This window comes from Drosophila willistoni (assembly GCF_018902025.1).
Source record: "Drosophila willistoni isolate 14030-0811.24 chromosome XR unlocalized genomic scaffold, UCI_dwil_1.1 Seg106, whole genome shotgun sequence".
Classification (NCBI taxonomy): domain Eukaryota; kingdom Metazoa; phylum Arthropoda; class Insecta; order Diptera; family Drosophilidae; genus Drosophila; species Drosophila willistoni.
Genome location: NW_025814055.1, coordinates 1,370,946 through 1,394,663, shown reverse-complemented (window position 1 = coordinate 1,394,663; position 23,718 = coordinate 1,370,946). Strand labels below are relative to the sequence as shown.

At 36.8% G+C, this 23,718-nt stretch overlaps 4 protein-coding genes and 1 long non-coding RNA gene across 9 annotated transcripts in view; 3 read left to right on the top strand and 2 right to left on the bottom strand.

The window, feature by feature from the left end:
* The first annotated feature begins 5,680 nt into the window (after window positions 1-5,680).
* On the top strand, window positions 5,681-7,179 carry LOC6651918 (general transcription factor IIE subunit 2). The gene is made up of 6 exons (XM_002074332.4): window positions 5,681-5,965; window positions 6,034-6,138; window positions 6,211-6,373; window positions 6,432-6,722; window positions 6,787-6,874; window positions 6,931-7,179. Exons 1-6 carry the CDS (start codon window positions 5,904-5,906, stop codon window positions 7,098-7,100), a joined length of 879 nt encoding a protein of 292 aa, XP_002074368.1. The 5' UTR covers window positions 5,681-5,903; the 3' UTR covers window positions 7,101-7,179.
* Window positions 7,180-7,424: 245 nt separating this feature from the next.
* On the top strand, window positions 7,425-11,314 carry LOC6651917 (chitooligosaccharidolytic beta-N-acetylglucosaminidase). The gene is made up of 4 exons (XM_002074331.4): window positions 7,425-7,500; window positions 9,164-9,247; window positions 9,320-9,954; window positions 10,010-11,314. The coding sequence occupies exons 2-4, from the start codon at window positions 9,174-9,176 to the stop codon at window positions 11,116-11,118; spliced, it is 1,818 nt and encodes a 605-aa protein (XP_002074367.3). The 5' UTR covers window positions 7,425-7,500; window positions 9,164-9,173; the 3' UTR covers window positions 11,119-11,314.
* LOC6651902 (transmembrane protein 50B) lies at window positions 11,206-12,189 on the bottom strand. The gene is made up of 4 exons (XM_002074330.4): window positions 12,006-12,189; window positions 11,798-11,932; window positions 11,610-11,739; window positions 11,206-11,557 (listed from the first exon to the last, which is right to left on the bottom strand). Exons 1-4 carry the CDS (start codon window positions 12,087-12,089, stop codon window positions 11,448-11,450), a joined length of 459 nt encoding a protein of 152 aa, XP_002074366.1. The 5' UTR covers window positions 12,090-12,189; the 3' UTR covers window positions 11,206-11,447.
* A 2,338-nt stretch (window positions 12,190-14,527) lies between these two features.
* The window catches only part of LOC6651901 (ankyrin repeat domain-containing protein SOWAHC), a 75,805-nt gene continuing 66,614 nt past the window's right edge, over window positions 14,528-23,718 (bottom strand). For 2 of the 3 annotated variants that reach the window (XM_047011793.1, XM_023180956.2), the window contains 6 exons: window positions 21,792-21,881; window positions 21,689-21,694; window positions 20,763-20,835; window positions 17,135-17,224; window positions 15,375-15,401; window positions 14,528-15,300 (listed from right to left, as the gene is read on the bottom strand). In XM_047011793.1, coding sequence (XP_046867749.1) covers window positions 14,645-15,300; window positions 15,375-15,401; window positions 17,135-17,224; window positions 20,763-20,835; window positions 21,689-21,694; window positions 21,792-21,881 — 942 coding nt within the window. In that variant the 3' untranslated portion in view covers window positions 14,528-14,644. Of the gene's footprint in view, window positions 15,301-15,374; window positions 15,402-15,866; window positions 15,917-17,134; window positions 17,225-20,762; window positions 20,836-21,688; window positions 21,695-21,791; window positions 21,882-23,718 lie in introns of all 3 variants that reach the window. The other variant, XM_023180955.2, reaches the window with a different exon arrangement.
* LOC111519570 lies at window positions 22,372-23,417 on the top strand. 3 transcript variants are annotated; one of them, XR_006954507.1, is made up of 5 exons: window positions 22,373-22,581; window positions 22,648-22,760; window positions 22,865-22,936; window positions 23,043-23,200; window positions 23,331-23,417. It is a non-coding gene; the product is annotated as an uncharacterized LOC111519570 (long non-coding RNA). The 3 variants fall into 3 exon arrangements; XR_006954508.1 differs by having other exon boundaries at window positions 22,372-22,581; window positions 23,010-23,417; XR_002724400.2 differs by having other exon boundaries at window positions 23,043-23,417.

Sequence of the window (23,718 nt, the reverse complement as noted above, 5' to 3'; positions counted from 1 at the left end):
AAATTTTGCCACGCCCATTTCCGCCCCCGAAAATTAAACAAAACTGATTTTCTCGAAAACTAAAAAAGCTAAAGTCACCAAATTTAGTATGTATATTTGCTTAGTATGCGCGCATTATATATTTTAATATGTTGCCACGCCCACTTCCGCCTCCATGATTTAGAAAAAACCGATTGGCTCTTGCAATTTTTTGACCATAGCGATCAAATTTGGCAGACTAATAAATCTTATCTATTTTTATCAAACTACCAAATTTGATTGAAATCGGACTAGAAACATGCAAAATATGCACATGAACGTATTTTGCTACGCGATCCATAAGGGCAGAATTGGCCGTTGGCTAGTGGCGGCGCTAGAGTGCTCGTGTGTGTGTAGAGTGAGCGAGATAGCAAATGGTACGAGGCATGTTAAAACAATTTAATAGACATACATTTGGTTTTCGAAATTTTAAATATTTGTTTCACCTGGTGTATGGTATACCCAAGTCGGCGAGACGACTTACTTCATTTTTTTAATATAAATGACTTGTCGACTACTACTCTTAAAGCGTAATTAACTTTCATTAATTTTCACAAATAAACTTTTTCGCAATTGTTAAGTTATAAATAAAATGTTAATGTTAAAAGACCTCCACCGGGGCGATTGTTAACTGTTTTTAGCTTCAACTTATTTTTCTGTCAACTGCTCTGTAAGTTGACTTAAATAAATAAAATATAGCTCCCAATAAAACGATCGGTCGAAAAATAATTTTTGTCAGAGAAACTTTTAATTATGAGATTATCACCAAACAGCATAATCTATATTATTATATTGCTAGGCATGTAAAAAGAATTTAATAGACACACATTTGGTCTTCGAAATTTAAAATATTCTGAAGTCGGTGAGACGATTTATTTACTTCATTTAATTTGAAAAGACTAAAGATTGGAATACGCCTGGAGATCAGTAAAATGGGAGCTCCCGACGGATACCATTACAGGAACCTTATGCTATGGACCATTTGCACAGCTGTGCTGGAGGCTTGATGGTTTCAGTACATACCGCTCCGAAGGTAAAATCATTTATTTGTGACGAAAAACTTGGGATTATTAAATTGGCCACCACATTTACCAAATTTACACATTATTGAAATTGTTTGGAAATGGCTGGTGGAAATAATATCCAGTACTGGTGATCAGTGTTCAACTATAAATGAAGCAATCAAAACAGTGAGGGTTGCCGTTTCGCTAAATTATTTGGCGACTTGTACGAATTGTCGGTAGATTGAAATTTTGGAGCGGAGTGGTGGATCCAAACATTATCCCTACATATATTCACACGTTTTTTGAAATGATCAGATTTCTCTAAAATGATGTTATCTTTAGGTACTATTCAAGTGGCGAAATTTCCAGGCAGAACTCAATAGCTACAGTCGTGCTAAAAATGTAAATATTCGTTTGTTAATTACACAAAAACTTAAACAAAAAATCACGAAGGCCCACCTGCACAGTGGTTCCGCCAGAGGCCAAAAATCAAAAAGTCACAACAATGGTAACCCGGATTTTTCTGAAAATATAACAGGAATTTCTAAAAATAGAACGAAACGCATGAACACGTGTTCATTTTTAGAGTAAAGCTAAGCAAACGCAAAAACATTCAATGCGAAAGTTAATTTGATGTGGTTCGCATATTCCTGTTGTGGTCAATATTTAAAAATTTATCCATGTACATATGTATTTCGAAGTTAAAGGTGTTTATTTTATTTTTGTCAATAACTAAAAACTCTTTTGTGTTTTTGTCCTTTTAAAATTCATGTTTTATGAAACCTTAGTTTTTGTTCCTTTTTTGTGCATGACTTTTATGTGTACTTAAAGTTTTAGTTGTGTTCCCCGCGATTCCCCGGTTGAGTCTATATTCATTGTATAAATCCAAGTTTTTACTTAAGAATAGTGTTTAAGTCAGCTTCAGAAACTTGCAGATGTGTGTGAATCTAACACATCTTATTTTTTCAAGGTCCAACTTGCCCAGCGGAGCCTCTGTATTTCTTTCGTGTGTTTGTTTTTGTCATTTCTTGTGGTGCCAAATGTTGATTTATGTTGCTCCAAAAAAGGCACAAACGCTGAAAAATTACGAGAAGTAATTGCTGACGTAGAACGAAATTTTGAAAACAACGGCTTGCTAGAAGAATTCAATGCGCTTATTCAACCTATTGAGTACCTACATTTGTAAAAAAATTGTTGTTTTATGGATGCGTTATAAACGTAAGAAATCTTCCTTTTAACAATATGAGTCTGATTGGCTGAGTACAAAAAAATCAATTTGGCCGTAAAAAACTAAATTTTATGGAATCTTCCACGAGAACAACGCGTCAGCGTTTAGCTCAGCTGGTAGAAGTTGATGAGACCGCTGTTTCTGCATTACTCAATGAAAATCAAAGCCGGAATGTATTGCCAGCGGATCCGACAGAAGTAATTTCTCTTTTAATAAAGACCGGAATGACAAAGCATCAATATCTGCTGATACGGAATTTCGTGAACAGCAAAGTGTTATTGGATTTTTTTCCGAGCTTTCAATACATTTTAAGCTCCAAAAAAGCTAGATATCCTGACAACATATATGTGGACGAATCCTCCGCAGAAGTCGATCTTCAAAGTTTATTGGATAACACAGTCTCGAGCATATTAAAGCTTCAAGCTGATGTTGTTGCAACGAAATTGAAGACTCCATTAAAAATTTACTTTTAATCGGCAAATGGGGATTTGATGGAAGTACTGGGCACAGCGAATACAAGCAAAAGTTTTCAAACGCTGAGTTGAACGACAGGACCTTGTTTGTAACATCGTACGTTCCTCTGCAGCTTGTTACACAAATAGATGTTAAAATTATTTGGAAAAACCCTAGATCATCTTCAACTCGATACTGTCATCCGATCCGGTTCCAGTTCAAAAAAGAGACGACCGAACTGTCGGTTAAAGAAGAAGAATATTTTAGGGAAAAAATAACCCAATTAAGACCAACCGAAGTATCAATTTGCAATTTAATGAAGTAAGTAAGTCGTCTCGCCGACTTGGGTATACCATACACCAGGTGAAACAAATATTTAAAATTTCGAAAACCAAATGTATGTCTATTAAATTGTTTTAACATGCCTCGTACCATTTGCTATCTCGCTCACTCTACACACACACGAGCACTCTAGCGCCGCCACTAGCCAACGGCCAATTCTGCCCTTATGGATCGCGTAGCAAAATACGTTCATACGTATATTTTGTATGTTTCCGATTTCAATCAAATTTGGTAGTTTCATAGAAATAGATAAGGTTTATTAGTCTGCCAAATTTGATCGCGATGGTCAAAAAATTGCAAGAGCCAATCGGTTTTTTCTAAATTATGGAGGCGGAAGTGGGCGTGGCAACATATTAAAATATATATATTCTGCGCGCATACTAAGCCAGTATACATACTAAATTTGGTGACTTTAGCTTTGTTAGTTTTCAAGAAAATCAGTTTTGTTTAATTTGCGGGGGCGGAAATGGGCGTGGCAAAATTATTAAATAGTCAATGTCTGCGCGTTTGTTAGGCTAGCTTACATACCAAATTTAATGTCTGTAGCTGTCATAGTTTTTAAGAAAATCTGTTTTTTGTAAATTCCGAGGGCGGAAGGGGGCGTGGCAAAAAGTTGGAACAATTATTTTTTGCGCGCTAACTAAACGAGTATACAAACCAAATTTGATGTTTCTATCTGTTATACTTTTTAAGAAAATCTGTTTTTTGTAGATTCCGGGGGCGGAAGGGGGCGTGGCAAAAATTTGAAACAAACTCGATAAGCGTACATACTACACGAGACTGCATACCAAATTTGGTGGCTCTAGCTCTTATAGTCTCCGAGATCTAGGTGTTCATACGGACGGACGGACGGACGGACGGACGGACGGACAGACGGACATGGCTAGATCGACTCGGTTGTTGATCCTGATCAGGAATATATATACTTTGTGGGGTCGGAGATGCTTCCTTCTGCCTGTTACATACATTTTGGCGACTTTAATATACCATTTCACCCTATGGGTGTATGGTATAAAAATTCTGATTACACATAGCTTGCATCTTACTATGGTAGATGGGAAAGTTTGCAACGCCCTATCTGAATCATCGTCGGCAAAGTGCTATATTTGCGGAGCAAAGCCAAAGGAAATGAAGGACGTCGGAAAATGCTTAAGTAAAGAAGTTAAACCAAATTTTTATGAGTTTGGCCTGTCTCCACTACACTCTTACATACGCTTCTTCGAATACTTCTCGCATATTTCATATAAATTAGAGGTTAAAAAGTGGCAAGTGACAGAAATGAAGATCTCTGTATTAGCAAGAAAAAAATATTCAAAAGGAGTTTAGGGACAAGATGGGAATAATTGTGGACAAACCCAGAGATGGAGGCAGGGGATCATCCAACGATGGAAATATCGCTAGGAAATTCTTTGCAAATGCAGCATTGAGCTCCGAAAACACTGGTATTGATGACAAATTAATTTATAAATGTGCGACTATATTACAAGCCATCGGATCCGAATGTAAAATCAATGCAGAAAAATTTCAAAATTACGCACTGGATACTGCGAATGATTTAATAACTGCGTATCCATGGTATTATTTACCGGCGATCGTGCATAAGGTGTTAGTACATGGTTCTGCTGTAATACAGTACACATTAGTGTCGATTGGAGAGCTATCAGAGGAAGCTGCCGAGTCCAATAACAAAGAAATAAAAAAAAAATGTAGACTTCAACATAGTAGGAAACTTTCACGTACTCTATCAAATACAGATGTTATTAATAATTTAATTTTAAGATCAGATCCATTTATTACAACTACCTAAAAAACCAAATTCAACCATGTTAAAATCTGTTTTTGATTTATTAGAAGATTCTTTTTAGTTTTTTTTTTGTTATATATTGTTCTTTAATTCATGAAAATACATATTTTGTCCCAATATTTCTAAAGAGACGATCCCGTACACTTTCTAGCGCCATGTTGACTTTTTATCCGATTCCAGCTCGAAGGTCGTACTTACACCAAATGCGCGAGTTTGTTTGCCATATTTCTAAAAACTCGGACAATTTCCATACAAATCACTGTTTTCAACTGATTGGTCATATCGGAGCTATATGATCTAGTAGTCCGATCTGCCCAAATATATTTGGCCGCTTCTCCATACAAGTGGATCCACTGTGACCTGTGCTCTTGGAATTTTTCCTATTTGTTTAATACCACAAATATGTGCATACTGCTCTGGGCCTGAGTAGCTTAAGTATGTATCCTAAAATAGCTTTTTTTGGGGTCGAGAAACCATCGTAACATTTATATGTACATCTAGATAGGTAGGTCTAGCTTCAAAAGAGCTGAAATGGCAGCGCTGCTCTTCATGTGCATTGAAAATAATTGTTTACCTGTTATTGATGCGTTGGCAGTTAATCGGTTATTGATACAAACAGTCGATAAATTTTATTTGTCGACATTATTAGTGTTAATATAGCGTTGCCAGATGCCAGCTTTCATGTAAATGAAGATATTAATTTTCAACACTTCTTAATTTTGTAAACAAAATTAAGTCTACCAAAATAAATCTCAAAGGCGCATCCGAAGTTGTGCCCATGTAGTAAATAATTTCCATTTAATGTTTTTCCAGCTGTTCTTTTAGCTATCCCTTATTTCGCAGTGTTTCCGTTTGGATATAGTCAGAAACATTTATTACACAGAAAAGAACCAACGGGCAGCGCAATGTTTTGGCAATTAGTCGTTTAGCAGCACTGATTTCCAAATCTAGATTTCAACACTGCAAACTAAAGTAGTCAAAGTATACATCTACAGAATTTTCAATTTGTTTAGGGTCCAATCAAATCCTGCAAAAGTTTAATAAAAGTAAAAAGATGGATCCTGCACTGCTTCGTGAACGCGAAGCGTTCAAAAAACGGGCCATGGCCACGCCAACGTAGGTTATTTTGTCATTTCAATTTATAAATTAAGATCTTAACTAGATTTGTTTTACCAAACTGACAGCGTTGAAAAGAAAGCTAAGATTGAACGGGCTCCCCCGTCATTATCTAGCGATGATACAAAGAGGAAGATGCGACCTCCTACGGCTCCAAAGCTGGATGCATCCTCGTAAGTCTTTTTTAAATATGCCAACCTCATATATGCGAATGCGTTGACAATTTTGCTATATTCCTTCCATAGATACAAAACTATGTCTGGCAGTTCACAATATCGGTTTGGTGTCCTAGCGAAGATTGTTAAGTTTATGCGTACACGTCATCAGGATGGAGATGACCATCCGTTGAGCATTGAAGATATATTGGATGAGACAAATCAGTTAGACATTGGTCAGTCTGTTAAAAATGTAAGTGTTTTGTTGCAATTAAAAAAAAAACACGAATTAAATTTTTCTATTCGCACAGTGGCTAGCTGGCGAAGCTTTAAGTAATAATCCCAAGATCGAGGTCAGTTCCTGTGGTCAGAAATTTAGTTTTAAGCCTGTCTACAAGATAAAAGACGGAAAGACTTTAATGCGGCTGCTAAAGCAGCATGATTTAAAAGGACTGGGTGGCATACTTCTTGAAGATGTACAGGAGTCGCTGCCACATTGTGATAAAGTATTAAAAAATCGGGCAGCAGAAATTCTATTTATCATTCGACCGATAGATAAAAAGAAGATTTTGTTCTATAATGATAGAACGGCCAACTTTTTAGTGAGTGTTCCTTCAGGATCGCATTGTCTGTATGTTTATATATTTTGAACAAAATACTTTGCAGGTGGATGACGAATTCCAAAAGCTTTGGCGGTCGGCCACAGTCGATGCCATGGATGATGCTAAAATTGATGAATATCTTGAAAAACAAGGTGCTATAGAAATTTGTACGAAAAAACCTCTTACTAAATCCTTTTTTTTTTTACAGGAATTCGCTCTATGCAAGATCATGGTCTCAAAAAACCAGTGCCAAAGCGTAAAAAAGCTGCCGGCAAAAAAAGGCAGTTCAAAAAACCCCGCGACAATGAGCATTTGGCAGATGTTTTGGAGACTTACGAGGATAACACCTTAACACAAAAGGGTGTTATTCCCACATAATTAATTAAATTAATTATCTACAAATAATTATAATGATTATTAAATATATAACCCCACGCTTAGCAATGCCTCTTGGAAACACTTTGGCTCTAATTTACAACACTCCATTTGTTTTGCACTTAAAAATATAAAATCAATAACAATACAGATACGTAAAAAGCAAAGGTATGTAATCTTTGCCGTATGTTTTCCCCTCGACCTGTCTGCCTACCAATAACCATCACTATATTTGGGTTGTACGTAAGTTGGTGTGTATTGGTAAAACACTCAAAACGTGTCGATAAATTGGCAACCGAGCCAAATAACTTGTCAGTCGATACGGAAAGGTCTTCGGGTTTACTTGAAAAAAATAATTCGATTTATTGAACTGCGAACCATCCATCACCAAATTTTTATTCAAGTATGAAGTTCTTTATATGCACTTTTTGAAGCCGCAAAAATTTTTTTTGATTACGCAAAAAAAAATTTCGTATAATTCGTTTGTGCATTTAATACATTTAGCTAGACGGGTGCATAAACAGCGTCGCGCTTAAACTATATTATTCTGCCGTTCCCAAAAGAGTATATGTATTAAACGATCGAAAAATAATGTTGGTCAGAAAAACTTTATTTCTTATGCCATTATCATCAAAGTAGATTATTAACTGATCCAAATCTTAACGCTTACACAAAGGTTACGGAGGAGTAATTAAAAAACTTGCAAGGGTACACAAAGTTCGGCATGGCCAAAGTTAGCTTTGGCCATCTGGTTTATGTCTTAGTCTTGTTCAAAAGTTGGCTAAACAGTGGGGAAACATGTGTACGTGGTTTTCAATATATGTTTATATGTACACTGGTCGGCATATATATTTTGACATAGCGGTGCCTTAGTTAATTTTTTTTTTCAGCAGAAAGAACTGACAAAACATAATAGACAAAATATTTCGCCAATTTACAGTTATTAGTGTGCACTTTACTTTGGCATTCATTTTCGCTTCGTTAAATGAAAATTTTACATTTAACGACCAGTGTACATACATATGTCTACTTCTTTATTTATATCATAACGATACATAAATGTAGGTTTTTTATGGTTCTACAATTCCAGAATAAATAAACGGAAAAACTTAACATGTTATCAGGCTTCAGGTCATGACCTGACCTGACCTGAGACTTGATAACATCTTAAGATAACAACACAAAGGTCGCAAAAAATACCACAATAAACAGAAAAACAATTTTTCCTATTTTATGTTTATACCCTTGCAAAAACGGTATATTCATTTTGGTCAGAAGTGTGCAACGCATTGAAGGAAGGATATTCGACCATATAAAGTATATATATTCTTGATCGGCACGACGAGACGAGTTCAAATAGCCATGTCCGTTCGTCTGTCCGTCCGTCCGTCTGGATCAACGCAAACTCCTCCTAGACCGAAAGAGCTACAGAGCTGAATTTTGCATGTAGGCTTGTATATACTGCAGGGGTTGTATATCTCGGATTCAGCCGGATCGGATCACTATATCATATAGCTCCCATACAAACGCCAAAGTCACGAACAGTGACTTTTCTCAATAACTTCGTTATTTTCTGAGCTATTGTCGTGAAATTAATATTGGTCAGTTTATTACACATATAAACATATAACATATAAAACTGTGCCAAATTTGATCAAGATCGGGTAACTATATCATATAGCTCCCATAGGAGCTTTTTAGATAAAACGTTTTTTTTACTTTGATGGCTATAGGTAAGGAAAAAGTTACCGAAAAAGTTGCAAGGGTATACAAACTTTGACGTGGTCGACGTTAGCCCCGACCCTCTGTTTTTTTATTCTCTTTGAAAAAGATAAATACAATATAACCTATATTCAGCATTTCTTAAAATAAGATTATTGACAAATCGGTACAAGGGTATACAAAGTTCGGCATGGCCGCTGTTAGTCCAACCCTGTGGCTACGCACACTTTCTTACAGCTGTGCAGGGGCTCCCATTAAAACTTGTTTTCCGAATACATTTATTTAAGCTCTTCTTGTAGGTTATTGCGGACAAACCAGTAAACTTTATAATCATTTACTTTCAGCGTCGTCAGAATGAAGCGGAATTTGTTTGCCTTTGTCCTACCACTGTTATCGTTGTTTTGTTTGGGATTAGCTCACAAGGGAGAGTAAGTTTTATTTTACCAATGAAGAGACTAATCTATCTATTCTATTTCACTCGATTGCTTATTCTATTTCAGTGACCTTGTCTACGGCTACGAATGCCATAATGCAAAATGCCGCAAAGTGGAGTTAAGTGAGGATAATTTTGCCAAGGCAATTAGTATGCCAGTTTGCAGACTGTTTTGCGGCAGTGCCATTGGCACCTTGTGGCCCAAGCCCACGGGAGAAGTGCATGTTGAAATGATTATGCGTCAGGTAGATGTATCAGCAATTAAATTCAATGTCACAGGTAAAGGACATAAGGATAAACTATGGGGACAAGTAGAAAGTAGATGGCTAAAACTGATTGACGCCCAAATACCTAGCAGGAAAACTCTGAGAAGAGGTGGTTACAGCTTATCCATCAACATTAACATAGAGAAAACTGAAGTCAGCCCAAGACTCACCTTGGAGACTGATGAAAGCTATCAACTAAATATATTTTCGGACTCCACCGGCCTGGTTAATACCAACATAACAGCTATCAGTTTCTTTGGTGCTCGCCATGGCTTGGAAACATTGGCTCAACTGATTGTGTATGATGATATTCGCCGGGAAGTCCAGATTGTGGCCAATGCGACTATTAGCGATGCACCGGTATACAATTGGCGTGGGCTATTGTTGGACACCTCCCGTAACTACTACTCTGTGCAGGCTCTTAAGCGAACGTTAGGTACGAAAACCTAATCCAAATACCACAGCTTCATCATTAAAAATTTGCATTACAGATGGAATGGCTTTGGTGAAACTGAATACTTTTCATTTCCACATTACTGACTCTCACAGCTTCCCGCTGCAGGTGAGCAATCAACCAGAGCTTCACAAGCTTGGTGCCTACACCCCGCGAAAGGTATACACGCATGAGGATATAATTGATTTGGTAGACTATGGTCGGATGCGGGGCATTCGTGTAATGCCAGAATTTGACGCTCCTGCACATGTTGGAGAAGGATGGCAGCATAAGAATATGACGGCCTGCTTCAATGCTCAACCGTGGAAAGATTTTTGCGTAGAACCGCCATGCGGCCAACTAAATCCTACTGTTAATGGCCTTTATGATGTTCTTGAGGATATTTACAGCGACATGTTTAAACTTTTTAAGCCAGATGTCTTTCACATGGGCGGCGATGAGGTTTCCGTCAATTGTTGGAACAGCAGCGAGCAAATCCGACAATGGATGCTGGATCAGGGTTGGGGCTTAAATACATCCGACTTTATGCGATTGTGGGGACACTTTCAGACGAGGGCACTGCAAAGGGTGGATCGCGTTTCTAATGCGTCCACAACACCTATAATTTTGTGGACGAGTCACCTAACAGAGGAACCCTTCATCGATGAATATCTAGACCCCGAGCGTTACTTTATTCAGATTTGGACAACAGGCGTCGACCCACAGATTAAACAAATTTTAAAACGTGGATTCAAGATAATTGTATCTAACTACGATGCTTTGTACTTTGACTGTGGTGGAGCTGGCTGGGTGACAAATGGGAATAACTGGTGCTCACCTTACATAGGCTGGCAAAAAGTCTATGAAAACAACCTGGATACAATGGCCGGAGACTATAAGGATCATGTTCTTGGTGCTGAAGCTGCCATTTGGTCTGAGCAAATTGATGAGCACACGCTGGATAATCGGTTTTGGCCAAGAGCAAGTGCTCTGGCTGAGCGGTTGTGGTCAAATCCTTCGCAGACCTGGAAGGAAGCCGAGTCCCGTCTCCTACTCCATCGTGAGCGGCTTGTAGAGAATGGACTGGGGGCGGAGGCTATGCAACCGCAATGGTGCCTTCAGAATGAGAATGAGTGTCCTGTTGATGCGTATGATGAACAAGTGTGATTGGCAATTTGGTATCCCTTGCTTGCAGCCCTCGCCATTATAAATTTTATAAGGGCAGCAGTTAAATAACCACTTTAAACGCGTCAGTTTGGTTGTCGCGACCAATTTCAGTTTAATTAGGGTTCTTTGTTTTTTTTTTTTATAATATGTGTAAATGAGATTAAAATACATTAAAACGTGATTTTGGAAAGAGCAATGTGGCATATGCCAGCTTTTCTTTACGATGACATTCTCTTAGTTAGTTGGTGCACTTTTATGTTTGCGGGTATGTCTAAATGGTTATTGCGTTCTAGATGTACATATGTATGCATATTACTTGATGCGAATCTCTACTCATTCCATGCTTCCTCGTTACGGCCGAATTTGTATACAAGATTGCTGAGGAGTATAAAGGCGTTTTGCACCAACAAGGCGACTCCCAGACTGGAATCTTTGTTTCCTGAAAGCATTACGACATTAAAAAGTGTTTTTTTTTTTAAAACAGTTCTTACTGTCGTTAATAAAGTCGTCAATCATCACCCAAATGGCAGCAATTATGGACGCAAAGCCTATCACAAAACCAATAAGCAACCATAGCTTGGCAATCCGTGCTCCTACCTCTGATGAGTTATTTTCTGAAATCTATTAATAGAAAAATGAATCATTTGTATCCACAGAACCGCTAATGCTCCTCACTTACATGTTCTCCTTTAACGGAATTCACCATGCAAAAGCTAATAGTGCCAAAAACTCCTATGAATACGTGCCCTGTGGTTATTAGATGTTGGCTATCTCCGGACATAGCATCAATCAGTGTCCACCAGCCAGCGAAGAACTATGTATTAAAACACAAAGCAAGATATGGGTTAATTTTTGTTTTTGCTGTTAACACATATGTACTTTTATACCAGTAAACCAGCCACTAGGGAGGAGTTCTTATTTCTGGACGTCTCTGATGTAAACCAATTTCTGACATTTTCCAGCACATCCATTTTCTGTTTGGTTTTTTTCTTGTAATGTCTTCTTTTGTTTTTTTTTATAATAAAAATTGTTTTTATTTAGAGGCAACTAGAGATGAACAATATGCGTATGGCAGTCAAGTTATCGTCACTGCTAAAGTCGACCTATCGTCTTTCCTCTGTTAAGCCACTGTTAAGGTGAATATTTACTTACGTTACTCGGGCCCAAAACAGCCTTAAACTACATAAATTTGGTATCAAACAAACGAGAAAAATTTCACGAGCACGACTTCACGTGCACCTTGTCGATTTATTATGTAGTTTTTGTGTAACTAACAAAAGAAAAATTATGTTTTTAGCGGGACTATAGCTAAAAGTAGCGATTTCCGGCTAAAAGAAGCTGACAAATTTTGAGATAGTGTTGCTAGATGCCAAATTTCGGATACTCGAATACGCGGGCTTTTTGAAACTTTTGTTCGCATTATTCTCAACAAACGAAAATATTGTTGGGTTTACATTTACTTAAGCTACTTGAGATTTCAGTGTTGAAAAGTGAAAAAATCGCCTAAAGCTAGATTTCAGTATTGGCAAACGCTATTTTTTATTTGGCGCGTTGTTTGACCGCCCTGGCAGCCAAATATTTTACTCTGAATTATAAAATATATATGTATATTGATACAAAATATCAATATTTTTATTTGTTCTCTAAAATCAAGAAATATTGTAAACTCAATAATATGAAAAGTTGAAAATAATGCGAACAAAAGTTTCAAAAAACCCGAGTATTCGAGTATCCGAAATTTGGCATCTAGCAACAATATGTCAAAATTTGTCAGCTTCTTTTAGACGGAAATAGCTACTTTTAGCTATAGTCCCGCTAAAAACATAATTTTTCTTTTGTTAATTGCACAAAAACTACATAATAAATCGCCAAGGCGCATCTGAAGTCGTGCTCGTGGAATTTTTCTCGTTTGTTTGATACCAAATTTATGTAGTTTAAGGCTGTTTTGGGCCCGTGTACCGTAAGTAAATATTTACCCCCAAAATTTTATTAAAATCGGACTATAAACATGGTATAAACGAGTTTTACTAGGCGGTCCATAAGGGCGAAGTAGGCTGTGGGCTAGTGGCGGAGCTATAGTGCTCGTTTGTTTTTGTGAAAGTGAAAAAGAGTGAATGAGACATGTAAAACAAATTTAATAGAGATACGTTTGGTGTTCGAAATTTAAAATATTATTTCGCCTGGTGGATGGTATAGCGAAGTCGGCGAGACGTCTTACTTCATTTTATTCTAGTCCGGTTAAGCTAATATTGGCTATACCAATGCAAAATGGCAGGTGCTTACTTGTGCTGAAGCACTTTTGCAGACGACACTGCCTTTGTTGGTTCCGCTCCAAACCCTTCGGCGGCATCGGATAGCATCCAGGATCAACTTAACCTTCTGGAGCCACGGCGGCGCAGATCGATAAGTCGCAGCAAATGACTTTCGCCACTCGCAGGCGCAACTGCCCCCCAGTCAGCCTTAATGGGACGCTTCGCCCGAGTGTGGATAAGGTAAAGTACTTGGGCCTTACCCATGATACGCGTTTAACCTGGAAAGCTCACATCAAGGTCAAGAGAATTCAGCTAAACTTAAAACTCTCTAAAATGCAGAGTGCGTAACTAAGTCATCCCGTCAATTAAGAACGAGATCTAGAGGTATAGCATTCGGTACCTCTCTCTTTAGTATAATGCGGGAAATCTTTTTGCTTTACGGCTAGTACATGATTCACTGCTGTAGCCACTGTAAAGATTTGAACTGGACGTAGACGAGCAAATTGAATCACGTGGAGAATCTGCTGCATTGGAGGTGTATGATGAACTTTTGGAAGATCTGTTGCGTTTGTTGCTATGACCTATCGATTTCGGTGGCGGCAATAGATTTTCGGTTCGCTGCGCTATATTGTCTGCCGAGCCCCATGACTTGTGTACAAAATCATAAATATTTATATTGTTTGGAACACTCGCCCTTGATCCAAGCAGGCTGCTTTTAGATCCGTAGAGTGTGTTTGGCGCTACAGTCTGAGTCGGATGCCGATTTCGTGTCGCACCAGTGTGATGAGCATGATGAAGCTGATGAAAGTGTCGGTGAGACTGGACCACTGCCACTGCCCACCCTTAGAAAATTGCTTAAGGCTTCTGTTGTTTGCTTTACTCGAACATTCAGCAAACCAATCCGCAGGAATCCTAAATTTTTTTCGACTACAAAATACCGATTGGCTCAAATTATTACTGGTATGCTTTTTTCGTGCTTTGATTTCTAAAAAATGTAAAAAATATATTATTTTCAATTACAATGATTTGAATATAAATGACGCCAAAAACTACAGGGACAGGTGTACACAAATTTTTAAACTTAATTTATAATTTTTTATATACTTGATGAGTTCACAAAAGTTATATATAATATTATAAAGTTATATTATATAATATTCCATGCAGCAGCCAAAGAAATGAGTTTTATTTAATCGTGCCATGTTGTATTATTTTGATAATTAAAAAAAATGTATTTAAAAAATTAACAGTAAACCGCTTTAATAGAATGTTGTTTAACGAGTTTGTCCATTAACTGACCAATTTGAGTCAAAGCCATATGCTGAATCTGAATCAGAGTCAGCGGCGAATGATGCTACTATGTCCTTTGGAACTCGAATCTGATTTGGTGTGGTTGGCATACTGCTGTAGCCACTGTAAAGATTTGAACTGGACGTAGACGAGCAAATTGAATCACGTGGAGAATCTGCTGCATTGGAGGTGTATGATGAACTTTTGGAAGATCTGTTGCGTTTGTTGCTATGATCTATCGATTTCGGTGGCGGCATTAGATCTTCTGTTCGCTGCGTTATATTGTCTGCCGAGCCCCATGATTTGTGTACAAAATCATATATATGTCTATTGTTTGGAACACTCGCCCTTGAACCAAGCAGGTTGCTTTTAGCTCCGTACAGTGTGTTTGTCGCTACAGTCTGAGTCGGATGCCGATTTCGTGTCGCACCAGTGTGATGAGCATGATGAAGCTGATGAAAGTGTCGGTGAGATTTCTGGTAAGACCGACCAATTGCAGAATCTACTCCCCCAGTGCTATATGCTAACTGTACTGGACCACTGCCATTGCCCACTCCCAGAAAATTGCTGAATGCTTCTGTTGTCTTCTTTACTCGAACATTTAGCGAACCAATCCGCAGGAATCCCAAATCTTTTTCGACTAGAAAATACCGATAACAAGTGTTTGTTTTATAGTACATAAGTATTTGTGTTGGCTCAAAATTATAGACTTACTGGTATGCTTTTTTCGTGCCTTGATTTCTAAAAAATATAAAAAAATATATTATCTTCAATTACAATGCTTTAAATATAAATGACGCTAAAAACTATAGTATAAAATAGATAAAACGAACAATACACCGGAAAGCAATGCTATTCAACAGAATGATAAAAGACTTACCAATACAAATTTTGGGATAGGTTCTAAAATAAAATAGTAGTTGCTATCAAAACAGTTTTAATTAGTATTGCAATTACTAAATGTGCATACATACACATGTATATGCATAAATTGTATAAACATTAATACATATGTACATTCATTCACAGATCTTGTAAAAAATTATATACATGTATTGCAACTAAGAAAAAGGATATAATATATATTTTAAATACATTAAATAAAATTCAAATAAACAAGCTATATGAATTCAATGTATGAATTGAACAAAAACATCAATCAACGCAAATGCTTTGAAAACATTCAACATCATGGATTGCTTTCACCTGCCTCCATGTGCCGCTAAGTCCGCCGCTGAGTCGCATCGCTTGTATCTCTACATATAGTAAATACAAAAATAATAAATACATAGAAGATACAATATAGAATGTATTTTTAAGTGATCGCATGTTACTGGAAATTTTATATTTAAAACCTATATAAATGCGCAGTAAGCCATATATGTATGAATAATATATTAAAAATTAAATTTCCCATTCATGAATAGGGTCCAACGAATGTTGGGTACATTTCAGTAATATTTGCAATTATTTTTGCATGAGTGTTCGTTTCCTCAATAAATTTCAGTTGTAATGTACATATTTTCTAATTTCCCATAATTTAATATTCTGTGATATTCATTTATTTTAGTATTACATTTCAAAAAACATGCTGGTATCAGTTTTACAAATATAGTAAACGTATTCATATACGGTAAGATTAGTGCCTTTCCACAATCTACTTTTTTGTTATAGACTTTTCGCAAAGAATAATTGTTAAGTCTAAACGATTAATTACATAATGTACCCGTGCTACAAAGTGACGTATAAATAAGATGTGCAAAAATTAGCTACATTGATATTTTTGTTGCTGAAATTTGTTTATTTTTATATTGACAATGAATAAAAAGAAACAAACAAATGTCTGAATGAGCCTTTAGCTTTTGTTATGAGAAGTCAATTGTTTATAAGCCACATTGTAAATGGGAACAATTTATATTTACATGGATTACAGGATTAAATGGTATGTAGCGATTTCCCTACAGAGTGATCATGTTATTTCAGTTATAACTTTAGTGAAGGGTTAGTAACTACATCCTTTGAGGGTCGGGATGCACCGGCAGCGGACCGAAAAGTTTTGCGAAGAAAGCTCTCTTTGCGCTTTGTGGAAACACGTCGTAGATCTCCAGAATCTTCTTCGGAGCTTAAATCCGACGGATGGTTAGTAGCTTTTGACTGGGATACAATGTCACCAGGTACTAGGTTATCATCCTTTATTTGGTGCTTAAACAGTGATTGTGCCGATTGCTTTCTAAAGCGCACATTCGACTGATGAGTCATTACAGACTGTGAACGAGCCAATATACCTCCACTGTTGGCACCACTTATTGTTGCATAGCGCATTTGAGAGCGTTTCTTGCCACGTGTCAGTGCGCTGCCCAGTGTACCGCCGCTGTATTCACTAGCACCAGTTGAAAAAGGGCTTGCAGAGTTTAGGCCACCCAGGCGATAGTTATTGTTAATCTCCGTGCTTAAGAAAAACTTTTGATACTCACTACTGCAAGTAGAAGCCGATATACTCGGTCGCTGTTGGCTGTAATCCAGTGGCTTATTGCCATTCCAATCCATGATGTCCCGATTGGCTTCTACAAAATGAATAGATTTGTCAAATGGATTAATGATATGAGTTAAAAGAGGGGAAAAGCAGAGTTTAAGAAGGCTGCTCCGTAGGAACAAAAATAATGAAATGCTCTCATTTTATGTATTCATGTTATCAAAATATGTATTAATTTATGAATTCGTTCGGTGGGTTTTGATCAAACAGTTCTGCAGAGACCATTTAAGAACACACGGTGACCAGGAAGACATAAAGTTCTATATCTATCTATTCGGGAGCTTTTGGCTAAAATGTAAAAAATCTAATATTGACCCATTTTTGAACCCTTGCAAAAAGGATATATTAATTTTGGCCAGACGTGTGCAACGCATAAAAGGCAGCATATACGAAACGAAATGACCGAACGACAGTTTGTCGATTTTTTTCAAGCCTAAAAGCACTCTAGCGCCCCCACCAGCCAACGGCAAACTTCGGCCTTATGGAAAAACGTTTATATAAACGTATGCATATGCATAACTGGGCTATTTTCAGTCCGATTTTAATCAATTTGGTATTTTGGATATTAGTCTCAAATTTAAGTATGCCAAATTTGATTGCACAAGGTAAAAAAGTACGGGAGATAATCGAGTTTTTTTAAATTATGGGGGCGGAAAGGGGCGTGTCAAAATGTTTACACATACAAATGTGCGCATTTACTAAGCAAATATACATACCAAATTTGGTGTCTCTAGTTAGTATAGCGTTTGAGAAAATCGGTTTTATTTAATTTGCGGATGCGGTAGGGGGCGTGGCAAAAATTTGAAAGAAACTCGATAACTGTACATACTACACGAGACTCCATACTAAATTTGGTGGCTCTCGCTCTTATAGTCTCCGAGATCTACTGGCTTATACGAATGGAAGGACGGACGGACAGACGGACATGGCTAGATCGACTCGGTTGTTGATTCTGATCAAGAATATATATACTTTTTGGGATCGGAAAAACTTTCTTCTGCCTGTTACATACCATGCAAGTGAAAAAATATTTTAAATTTCGAAAACCAAATGTATGTCTATTAAATTGTTTTTACTTGCCTCACAGCATATGCCATCTAGCTTACTCTGCGAACACACGAGGACACTAGCCTACGGCCTAAAACACTTTTATACGTATATTTGACATGTTTCTAGTCCGATAAATTTGGTAGTTTGAAAGAAATAAATAAGATTAATTAGTCTGCCGAATTTGATTATGATAGTCAAATGAGGTAAGTCGTTTCGCCGACTTCGGTATATCATGCACCGGGTGAAAAAATTTCGAACAACAAATGTATGTCTATTAAATTCGCCTCATAGCATCTCGCTCACCCTTACAAAAACACACGAGAACTCTAACGCCGCCACTAGCCTACGGCCAGCTCCGCCGTTATGTACCGCCTAGTATAACTAGTCTCTGTCAGATTTCAATAATTAAGTTTGGTAAACAAATCTACATACCAAATTTGGTAGATATAGCTCTGTTCGTTTTTGAGAAAATGAATTTTATTTAATGTGCTGGGGCGTCAGGGGTGTGCCAAAAATTTGAAATAACATGAACAATGTAGGTATTACATGAGTCTAAGTACCAAATTTGGTGGCTCTAGCTCTTATAGTCCCTGAAATCTACGTGTTCGTACGGACAGATAGACGGACATGGACATCCGCTAGCTGTTGATGCTGATCAAGAATATATATACTTTGTGGGGCCGGAGAAGCTTCCTTCTGCCTATTATATACATTTTGGTTTTTCTCGCGAATTTGTGTTTTTCCAAATCTATATACGCGACATTTCGATATTTCCGAGGTGTTTAAATTTTGGGTTTTCTCGCGAATTTGTGTTTTTCCAAATCTATATTGCTTACGATGGAATGCACTTTGTAAATAAGTCTTCCAACTTCACGAGCTTTGCGATTTTTAAATGTAATTTTACAATACCTTAGCGCAAATCTACTGATTAATCTTTCCTTGTCCTCGTTGTACCATGAGGAACTAAAATTAAAACTAAGAAAAAACATAACCAATTCACGAAAAGAAACACTGCTGTGAAATTGCATTTTCTAAGAACAAGGAATAACACAGGCCGACATTTTTGAGGTCGTGAGAAAGTGTTTTAAGTTTATTATGTGTTCTATGGTAATTCGGTGTCCTGCTGATCCTGTACATTGTTTTTGTCCATCCCGTCAGGTTTTTGAAAAAATATACTTATGTTGAAATTATTCAAAGTCATTGCATTTGCAGTATTTCATTGAATAATATAAACATAATATTGTACAAAAAACATTACAACGTTCAGTACGAACAATTGGCCCATCTGACACCAGGCCCGGGCTTGTTACGAATGACCCTAAGTGAAGTTAGTGTTATTTATTTAAACCTATTATTAGAAGCAATATATAAAATAACAAAGAGGTACTTTTTAATGCATACACTTTTGTTCTAAAACGAGTGAAATTTGAACCCAAAAGTATGCTATATATTTAAAGCTGTTAAAAATGTGCTAAAACATTTTTTTTTTTGAATCTTTATAGCATTCTTTTGAGTGCCAAAAGGGTTTACAAAATTTGGACATCACGCCCAGGGCTAAAACTGAGTTCATATTCAGAATCAGGGTACCCGAAATAGTTAGGAGCACCTCTCAAATTAAAGTCGCCCAAAATCATGTCGACCTGTGTAAAAAATAAGTTGAAAAATTGTGACCTTTTTTAATTTTTAAAGGTTTCTTGATAAGTCTACGAAATTTTTTTGCAGTGTTGGATATTACTATGAAATTTTCGTAGTTTACCTTTGACTCTGCTCCTGCTCTCGTCAAAAACGGGAGCGGTACCAGGAGCATAGCAAAATTGTCAATGCTCTTGCTACTAAAGAGCAGTTTTTGCAAACCCTGCTTTTTGGTTTCTATACTTTAAATTAGTACCAGTCGTTACTGAGCGTTAATGATACATATCAAAGTCAACATTTTTTTTGGTAAAGTCTACTTTATTTCTATTTTTCTATCATTGCAACAATGGTATATTAATTTTGGTCAGAAGTGTGCAACTCATAGAAGGAAGCAAATCCGAGTATATATATTCTTGTTCAGTACGACTAGACGAGTTCATATAGCCATGTCCGTCACGTCCGTCTGGATCAACGCAAACTCCTCCTAGACCGTAAGAGCTACACAGCCTGATCGGACCACTATACAAACGGCAAAGTCACGAACAGTGACTTTTTTAATAACTTTGTTATTTTCTGAGGTATTGTTGAAATTTAATATATGTGAGTTTATTATGCACATATGTATAAACGACTGTGCCAAATTTAATTAAGATCGGGTGACTGTATCATAAAGCTCCCATAGGACCAAAATGAATATACTGTTTTTGCCACCTCCGTTGGGGTTTGAGGTTACAGAACAACAGTATTATAGTCAAAGTTGGTTTTACTGAGCCATCAACTAGGCCGTGTAATTCTTTTAGGTATTTAAACGTACAGATGAAAATGGTCAAGATTTTTGAAGCCGTCCTTACTGTGTTAATGGTTTGAAATATAAATTTTTTACTTACTGTATACATTCCAAAGCAGCTCAAAAATATTATCCCTTCCGAACTGGGTGGCCAGGTGAAGTGGTGTATATCCCTGGAAATAAGTCACCATAAATAAAATGATTAAAATAACTCACGTATGTACATACAACTACTGTTGCCTTAGGCTAATGGTTTGTACAGCGAAATAATATAAAAGTAATTTTTTAAAAATGATTTAAATTTTTTTGACCAAAAGAAGCTTTTTGTGAATGATTTTTATTTGAATTTTGAAAGAAAAAAAAAAATAATTAATAATGATTAGGGTTGTATATACAGCATTAAAAATTAAATTCTTATATATATCTTAGATGGTATGCATAAAATGATTAAACAACTAAATAAAATAAAATGATCAAACAATTAAACAAATGCATTAAATGAAAACCTAAGGTCCTAGTTAGTTCCGATAAATTTTATAGGGAACCTTGTTTTTATGACGGTTCTCAAGGCATTTCAGCGAATTGGTCGAAATTCTTTTGTGTTCGTAACTTGTGACACCGATAATATTCAAATTTCGAGTTGTTTAGGTGTGCCAATGTTTACCTTATACTGCACGTGAAGTGCGTATCAAATCACTTGGAATGTGATTGACAATTCACTTTGTTTCAGTTGTGAAATTGACATTTGAGGGAATTTAATTTTGTTGGAACAAAACACCACTCAATTTAAAATTTTGTAAACTCGCCTTTGGGTTGTGCCAAAGGGTTTGAGAGTTTGGGGTTGGAGTTGTTAAAACACAATTGGATATGGTCGTCACGATTTGTCACAGCCTGCTGTGCATCACGGGAGAGGTTGTGAGACAAAATCCTGACATGTGACGCACATATACACGCGACTGGGACAAGCCAATAAGCTATTTCGTAGATTATTAAAAAAAACTCTCGATATATTTTTATATTACTTACCCCATTCTTGAATAAATACAAAATGTTGGTAAATTCCGACATACAAGAAAAAAAATACATAGTTAGTTTCGATTTATAAAAACTACAAATAACTTAATCTTACCGTCTTTGAATTTACATCAGCTTTAAAGGTGCCGGCAATCAGTTTAACAACATCTTCATTACCGTGTTTGGCAGCCCAGTGTAGTGCGGTCTAAGAAAAAAGGCAGTTCTTGTTTTATTGATTCATCGAATCGTAAACTACAGGTTATCATATGTCTGCATTACATACACACACGGCTAAATTTTTAAATGGCTAAATGTAGGAACTTATTTGCGTGAGGTCGAATCGTGATAGGAATCTGCATACATTCATAAAAGTGTATGTGTTTGTTTCAAACAATTCAATTGAAACCAAGCCAATTTCAGTCATTTCTCACAAAAATATTTATTTTAATTTTGTAGGCTTGTCAAATTTCACAACTATTTATTTCGCTTCTAATTGAGGCAGTGGCGTATATGGGCAGCCAAAGACAATTTCAAAACTGATCGAGATGGACAAGATTCTGATATATAAAAAAATGGACAGCCACTGTTGAATGCCTTTTACCTCAATTATTTTCATGTTAACATAATAATTTAGTACGGCAAAACGATTCGCTCAGCTGCGATAAGCTGGGTTAAGCGAAACTGGAAGATCGCCACCATATCCAGTACATACATTTAAACAAGCAGTGCATATTGACTGCCCTGTCTAAAGAATTGTTTACCGTGGCATTGCAGCCACTACCATGTGTTGACAATGAAGACGGTCACTTTGTGAACAGCAACGATAAAATAAGAAGGGCAGACCGATTGGACCGAACAAATAGAGTCAAAACCAATTCCCATAGTCTGAGTCTTCGCTGCGATCGGTATGTAATTCTTTTCAAGGGAAATTTGTTTCATGTCTTAACCAAAGATGTGCTTGGGCTGTACAGAAAAGCAGCCGACCAGCGGTGACGCAGTTATTGCCGTCGATGCATCTTAATCTGTACCGGCTGCCATTTAATCTCTTCCATTGTATTTAGTGATCGCGAAGCAGTTAACCCTTGTAAGTTCCCTAGTAAGCCATCGATAGTATTTGGAATGTAATCTTGGTGCTACGAAGCATACAAGACACAGTTTTGTATCTTATTATTTTTCTTTAATTGCAAGCAATCTAAGTTTTTCAATTTCGGAGCAGTTACATTGACCCAATTTTAGTGGCTAATAAGCATGATTAAATAGGTATGCAATATTTGTTTTACCTCTATATACAACTTGAATTAGTATAGATGTCTGTTATTATTATTTTTCCAAGTATTGCTAACTTATTCTACTTTACTACATGAAGCGGAATACTTGTACCCATTCAAATGGTCTTCTGGTCGTGATGCACCAAATGTCTGCAAACACGGACGGATCTCGCAAAACTTGAGGTGCTCCTGGAATTCCTTGTCCATCTTATCTTGTGTATCCGTTTCCCAGGCCCATGCCCAGACCTAGCCGCCTGTAAGTACGGACTTTACGACAACCTGGAAGGTTGCTCCCAGTGCAAATCGTTAAGTTTTTTTTTTTGTGGCGTGCCAATACAATGCCACAACCAAACAACACAAGAATTTATAGCATTTTATTTTCAAAGACACAGAAATTCTGTCCCTTGCCACCAATAATGGAATGAACAATAAATTTAAACGCGCAGATGTACAACGCTCCATATGTAAAGGTACTGCGGAGACTTTTCGAAATGGGTAAAGTTGCTACATTAATTCGACGCGTGAGACGATTTGTTTATACAAACCGGTCGATCATATAGTACGGTTGTCGGTCGACAGATTCTGATAATTGATTTTAGAATTCAAAATGTCATTCCATCTAAAAAGTAGAGCTGTTTTCCGAAAGCGAATAATCTGCATGATATTTTCTTAATCAAATGTACTTTACTTTTTGTAAACTAATTGTAAGTTGATGTTATTGGTATTTTGAAAAGAAAAAGCTCTTGGAAAAAATTTTATAAATGGAAGATTGGC